Source organism: Montipora capricornis, chromosome 13 (assembly GCF_036669925.1).
Source record: "Montipora capricornis isolate CH-2021 chromosome 13, ASM3666992v2, whole genome shotgun sequence".
Lineage (NCBI taxonomy): Eukaryota > Metazoa > Cnidaria > Anthozoa > Scleractinia > Acroporidae > Montipora > Montipora capricornis.
The window spans coordinates 48,031,449-48,038,948 of NC_090895.1; the positions used below are offsets into that span (position 1 = coordinate 48,031,449).

The 7,500-nt window shown below is 45.4% G+C and overlaps 1 protein-coding gene across 1 annotated transcript in view; it reads left to right on the forward strand.

Annotated features, from left to right (window-relative positions):
* LOC138030913 (uncharacterized) overlaps positions 1-3,180 on the forward strand; it is a 6,096-nt gene extending 2,916 nt beyond the window's left edge. The window contains exon 3 of the mRNA XM_068878771.1: positions 970-3,180. Within this exon, the coding sequence (XP_068734872.1) occupies positions 970-3,180 (2,211 nt within the window). The remainder of the gene's footprint in view (positions 1-969) is intronic.
* Positions 3,181-7,500: the final 4,320 nt, after the last annotated feature.

Consider the following 7,500-nt stretch of genomic DNA (forward strand, 5'->3'; position numbering starts at 1 on the left):
AAAAGGTCTATTGTTTTGGCACCAAAATGGCCGTCTTATCCCGTGATATTTTATCAGGAGAAACCCTTTTGGGAACTGTTATCGATGATATCAGTTAAACTTCCCAAAGAGTTCTTGAGAAATATCGCATAACGTCAAAAACGACTATGAAATTCACTAGGAAATTTCAATGTCTGCTCAAGTGGGTGCAGCAAATCGGTACGTCGCAATTGACCCATCTTTTGCACATAGACACCTACGTATCTTAACAGCTATAAAATGTAAACATTTGCAAAGATAGATAATTTTACTTTAGATTTTTTGCAGATGAGAGTTGCCACCTCGAGCGTTTTGAGAAACGTCGGAAAATGACATAAATTTACGTGAAAAAAAGATTGTTTTGCTACATCGAATTCGAAACCACGCTTTCAACCAAAAAAAAACCTGTTGATCTATAATATATAAAAAATCTCGCTTGAGCAATTTAAGTCCGATGCTGTAAACGTGAAAGCAGTTTTTTTCCTCGGAAGAGTGGGCGGCGCTTAAAAATCTTAGTAAACGCAACGACATACATGTTAAATCGGCCGACAAAGGCGGCGCGGTAGTTGTTTGGCGGTCCGACCTTTACCAAAAAGAAGCTTTGCGGCAACTTTCGGATACCTCGTTTTATGCCAAAATCCCTAAAGATCTCACTTCCAAATGTCAAAAACTTGTCAAAGACACCATTCAAAATTTTATAGTTAATCAAGAATTACCGGACACCGCTACTAGTCTCATCATCAACACCCCTAGAACTTTGTGCATTTACTTCTTGCCTAAAATTCACAAACCCAACAACCCAGGTCGCCCTATCGTTTCTGCCTGTAGTTGTCCCACCGAACTCATTTCTAGCTACTTAGACAGGATTATGACGCCTATCGTCAAATCTTTGCCATCATACATTAAAGACAGTACACACGCACTACAAATTTTCCGCGATTTCAATTTCAGTGCCGATGGTCAGTGTGCCTCAATCAGGCCGGCAAGTCAGCTACTGCCTTACCGATAGTGCCTGTAAGGGTCAAGGCCAAAGGATCAAACAGGTCAACTGTAACCTACGCCTTTCTCGATAGCGGCTCCAATACCACATTCTGTTCCAACAAGCTTGTGGAGACTTCGGGCGTCCAAGAGGAGAAGACGCGGCTTTTGCTTACCACCCTCGGCAAGCAGAACTGTATGTTCAGGTGCAATCTCTTCTCTCTGGAAGTATTTGATCTGGATGAGAATAATTTTGTTGATCTCCTGTCCGTGTTTTCAGTACCGAGCCTACCCGTGAGTAATGAAAGTATTCCGACTCAAGAGGATGTGATCAGTTTCCCTTACCTCAGAGATCTTCAAATTCAAACAATTGATTCGGATATTGGCTTGCTTATTGGATGTGACGTTCCAAAGCCCCTGGAACCTCATGAATCCCGTGTTAGTCAAGGCCAAGGCCCATTTGCGACAAGAACTGTATTTGGTTGGACGGTAAATGGACCCTTGGTGAGAATGGGCCAGCCACGGCCTGTGTGCAACTTTGTAAAGGCTGACAAGGAACTTAGCAAGCAGTTTCGTAAGTTCTGTAACTGGGAGTTCTCGGATTCCATATGCGTCGACAAACCAGTAATGTCCAAAGAAGACAGGAGCTCACTATCCACCATGAAGGAGTCGATCTGTTTGAAGGAGGGTCACTACCAGCTAGACTTACCCTGGAAAGACGATGTGCCCTGTTTACCAAACAATCGAGCAATGGCAGAACATCGTTTGAAGTTACTGCACAGAAGATTGCTTAAGAACCCAAACCTGCGTATGAAGTATTCAGCATCCATGGACAACCTTTTCGAGAACAAGCACGCTCAGATGGTTCCATTGGAACACACAGCCCGTGTAGCATGGTACTTACCTCACCACCCTGTCGTGAACCCAAACAAGCCTGACAAGCTTCGTGTGGTGTTCAACTGTGCCGCGCAATACAACGGGGTGTCCCTAAACTCTCAACTTCTTCATGGTCCTGACCTAACCAACAACTTAGTGGGAGTTCTGATCCGCTTCCGTGAAGAACCCATTGCCATAATGGCCGACATCAAAGAAATGTTTCACCAGGTGCGTGTCAGCCCCAAGGATTGTGACGCCCTCCGCTTCATATGGTGGCCGGAAAACGATTCCAACAAGGATCCAGAAGATTACCAAATGTTGGTTCATTTATTTGGTGCCACTTCGTCTCCGAGTTGCGCCAGTTTTGGCTTAAGGCAGACGGCAGATGATAATCAAGAAATGTTCAGCAAAGAGGCAGTGAGAACTCTAAGGGGGAATCTCTATGTGGACGATTGTTTGAAGTCCATCAAAGGCGAAACCAAGGCAATATCTCTGGTATCAGAACCTCGCGCACTGCTTTCCAAAGGGGGATTTTGGTTAACCAAATGGATTTCTAACTCCAGAAGGGTCATCGAGTCTGTGCCTACGTCAGAGAGAGCTTTCTCTGTGAAGGATCATCTACTCGACCAGTTGCCTTGTAAACGTGCTCTGGGAACCAGATGGGATGTTGAAACGGACACCTTTGGGTTTAAGATATCCTTAAGGGACAAACCCTCTACCAGACGAGGAATCCTCTCCATCGTGAGTTCCATCTATGACCCTCTGGGGTTTGTCGCACCATTCATCCTTCCAGCCAAGCGTCTATTGCAGAACTTGTGCCGAAGAGGCTTAGGTTGGGACGACATGGTTTCAAACGAAGACATCACAACCTGGCAGAGTTGGCTCGGAGATATCCCTAAGTTGCAGTCACTCAAAGTTTATCGATTTTTCAAGCCACCTGACTTCGGCGACGTCACAACTTGTCAGATCCACCACTTTGCTGATGCCAGTCAGATCGCTTATGGCGCAGTGTCTTATCTTCGCATCACAAATGCACGAGGTCCCATCCATTGTTCATTCGTCATTGGGAAATCCCGGCTGTCACCGCTGAAGCATCTTACTATTCCTAGATTAGAGTTGAGAGCAGCTGTTGTTGCAGCCAGACTGGACAAGATCATTAGAAGTGAGACCGACTTACAGGTCGGCGAGTCTGTGTTTTGGACCGACAGCACCTGCGTCTTGGGATACCTCCGAAACGAGAGCAAGCGCTTTCATACCTTTGTGGCAAAGCTGGTAGCTACAATACAGGAGGTCGCAGAGGCACGTTGACTCCTCGCAGGACCCAGCGGACGACGCATCGTGAGGGCTTTCCGCAGAGGCTATGTTAAATAACAGGCGATGGTTTAGAGGCCCAGATTTCCTGAGGCGTCCAGAATCTTCTTGGCCTATTGCACCCAATCCGGTCCTGGAGGTTTCACCAGCGGACCCAGAGATAAAGTCAACAGCTGAAGTATATTCCAAATCCACAGAAATCAGAGAGGAACGAATGAACAAGATCTTTGAACGATTTTCCTCTTGGTACGGGTTGAAGAAATTCATTGCATGGATCCTTTGCTATCGCGATAATCTACGATCAGCAGTTGAGCAACGTAGAAGTGGTTACACAGCAGTCACTAAGGAAACCAAGGTAGTCCCAATTACCCTTGGCGAGTTACGAAATGCAGAAAAGGAAATTTTGAGCCACGTTCAAGAAGAAAGTTTCGAAGAGGAACTGGTCATATTGAGAAAGGCATCATCTGCTCCCCCCTCAGGTGAACAAAGCTCAAAGCGTCAAGTCAAGAAATCGAGCAAGATAGTCAAACTCGATCCCCGGATAATTGACAGCTTGTTGTGCGTGGGAGGCAGGTTTGCGAATGGACCCTTCAAGCAGAATGCAAAGCATCCAGCAATTTTGCCAAGGTCGCACCATATAGTCCCTCTCATCATTCGCCAGTATCATCATGTTTCTGGTCATCCAGGAGTGGAGCATGTCCTTAGCCTGATTAGAGAGAAGTTTTGGATCGTCAGCGCCAGATCTGTCGAAATGCCTGCGTCCCCTACAAGAGAAGACAAGCCCCCGTTGGTGAACAGAAAATGGCGGATCTGCCACTGGACAGAATTACACCTGACAAACCTCCCTTTACCTATGTGGGAGTCGACTGCTTTGGCCAGTTCCTGATTCGCCATGGAATAACAGAAGTTAAGCGTTACGGCGTGCTGTACACTTGCCTGGTGGTACGTGCTGTCCACATAGAAGTCGTCCACAATCTGGACACCGATTCGTATATAAACAATTTCAGGCGATTTGTTGCAAGAAGAGGATCTCCAGAACTGATAAGATCCGATAACGGCGGCAATTTTGTATCAGGAGAATGCGAACTTAACCGCTCTATCAAAGAATGGAACCAGGGAAAAATCGCTGATTTCCTCCTTCATAGAAACGTCCAGTGGGCATTCAACGCTCCATGCGGGTCCCACCATGGCGGTCCATGGGAGCGTTGCATAAGGACAGTAAGAAAGGCCTTGAACGCACTGGTCAGGGAGCAAGTACTAGATGACGAGGGGCTGTCAACATTCATGTGCGAAGCGGAGTCAATCATAAACAGCAGGCCCTTGACAAAAGTCTCAGACGGCGTCGGCGATCTCGATCCCCTCACGCCTAATCACCTTCTCCTCTTTCGGTACAGCCAATCGTTCCCTCTTGGAATCTTTGCCAAGGAGGACATATACTCCAGGCGCAGGTGAAGGCAAGTCCAGTACTGTTCGGATGCATTTTGGTGCATATGGGTAAAGAAATGTCTGCCAACTTTGCAAGAGAGGCAAAAATGGTCCAGGCCGCACAGGAATTTTGAAGTCGGAGATATCGTACTACTCACAGATGAGAAGGCGCCAAGGGGTTTACGGCCACTTGCACGCATAACAAGCCTCAAGTCCAATCAGCGAGACCGTATCGGAAGAAGCGTCACGCTGAAGACAAAATCAAGCACAGTCGAACGACCTATTGACAAGATAGTCTTACTTGAGAAGCAGCTGAAGTTGTGTGGGAGGCTTAATTGTGGAACTTGGCTATCTATCGAGGGACACTCTACGAAGGAACGATTAATGTTAACATTGCGTTGGAATTCTTTTTTCTCGCTGATGTAAATGCTTATGTAGCGCACTCAGGGGCCGGGATGTAGGATTCCACGTGCGTATTTTTATCTTAGCTTACCATTTATGTATGCAAGTTAGAGCTATTTAAACGCTAACGGTTTCCCAGCGCGCCAGTTTTTTTCTCAATCACGTTTTCGCAGGATCAATTTCACATTATTCATATCTATACTCTACCTAGCTTCACCGTCATCGTTACAGTCAGGAAACATTTGTAAGTCTATATTCTGTTCTGCGTCTTTACCCTCGCTCGGCTTTTCTCCTCATGTATTTTTATTTATTTTTCTAGTCGAACCTCGCTCGCTCGATCGCTCACTCGTCGTTCACTGAAACCTCAACGGGCTCCTCGAGTCTCAGTCAACAGAGCGTGAGTTTGGAATTTCTAGACGTAGTGACAGCAAGATCTGTAAGCTACAGTTTCTGCTAATGGACCACAGTTCACTTTTATCAAATTTTCCGTGTTTATGAGCAAAAACGGTGTTAAGCATACTCTATTTTCATCATATCATCCCCAATTGAATGGTGCAGCTGAGGTATCGGTAAAGGTGGTTAAGGAAACTCTAGTGAAGCAGGTTTTAGGGGGCAACAGGGCTTGGTCTCTAAAGCACATGTTAGCTGATTTCCTTTTAAGATTTCGTACAACCCCACACAGTACCACAGGTATCAGTCCAGTCCTCTGCGTACGCGATTAAGCTTGGTAAAACCGACGTTAGCCCAAGCGATAGAGACCAAACAGGACAGCAAGAAAGAATATAAGGATTTAAAAAATCATTGGGAGAGGCAATTTTCTGAAAACGACACAGTTCGAGTAGGAAATGTGCAAGCTAATGACAATAGTGAGAAGTGGATCCTGGGGAGGGTTTTACAAGTTTGTGGACTTACAATCAGCGACAAGAATTGTTAACACATTGACCATTTCTACCCCCTATGCCACATGTCTTCTATCTTTTAGCCTTCTTATGTAGTCCAATTCGCCCCCTTCCCCCCCTCCCCCCAAACAATGATGTAGCGTGATTCCCGGTATATTTAGGTACAAATAGGCAACATTGAATAGGAGAGGGGGGAAGGGTCTTATCAAAAATTTAGAGCATGATTCTGATTTTAGTGTTATTTTACACTTAAAAGGAACTGTTTAAACACAATGTGTCAACTAATTTTGTCGCAGATTGTAGAAATCAGTTATCTGTTCAAGACGAGATATGAGACCAGATTTGTGCATGCCGATCATTTAATTAAGGATCGAGATAAAGAACCAAATGAGACTAGTGAGATTGAACTAGTTCTTCCTGAGTCATGTCAGCAATCGCGTCCAGTTCAAGATAGTGATACAGTTTCTGATGACATATGCCAGCCAAACGTTAAAGCTGCAGATGTGAAATCTCAGCCTGGTTTTGTCCAAGGCGCTGAAGACATGTCATCGCCAGTTGTTTTGAGGCGATCGTCTAGAATCAGGAAACCAGTGGACCGACTTAATTTGTAGCTGAGATTCCTGTTTATGTCGCAGTACTATTGTGTTTCTATCCCACTTATGGGAAAAAGCTGTGTAATATATTTATGTTTGGGTGAGGCTTTACCCATGATACCTTGGTAATAAGGTTGTTGAAATCAGCCATCTTGTGTGTGGCGCAAAATGCTAGTTTACTACAGCAACCTTCAACACAACAATTGGCTTGACTGGAGTAGTGCATTCAATCGCACGAGGCAGCGTTACATTAGCCACATTGCTAGTGCTGTTGCAGCGCTGCTGAAGATTGTGTCGCCTGAAAATGCCGTCGAGATCTGGCAAGCACTCTTATCCTCAAAAGCAGTAGACAATAGGCTGTGGAAAGAGGCAACGATTACATCGTCAGAGAGAGCTCTTCTTTAAGCTATCGGGGAGGATTATTACAGTGCGGAAAGCTGGGAAACAAGGCCGCGGATACTGTCAACTGCTTCACTCGGTATTGCTATTCTGACGCGAATTTGCATCAGCTCCAGTATGGCCGTGGAACTCAAATGCCCATGGGAGAAGAGAGACGCGCAAAAATAAGAATCGGTCGCAAAAAGGTAGGCTATTTTCTAGCTTTCATTACCAGCCTACACATCGTTCAAGATCTGCCATTTGGCGAAAAAGTCCTTTGTGCCTCCTCAGGAAGCACGATAGCCGTTCCTAACGCCATGAGGACGGTGATTCCGCAACTGACCTGTGAGCAATGTATCAGCTTCTGCAAAGAAACAGGTTTTAAGACTTTCAGCCAGAGAGCCATACTGAAGATTTTGACAGCGTGCAAGGCTTAGTAACGAAGTCTTTACAGGATCTACAATCTTGGACAAAAATGTTGAGAAAATTATGGTTTTGGACTAACAGCAATCACAGCTATGACAATCGCGCTCTCATTATTGTTCAGAAATGCTTCCCCCCCCCAACCCCTGATCAATGTTGCTAGACAAAACAAGCATGTCAAACCTGCAACATTGGTT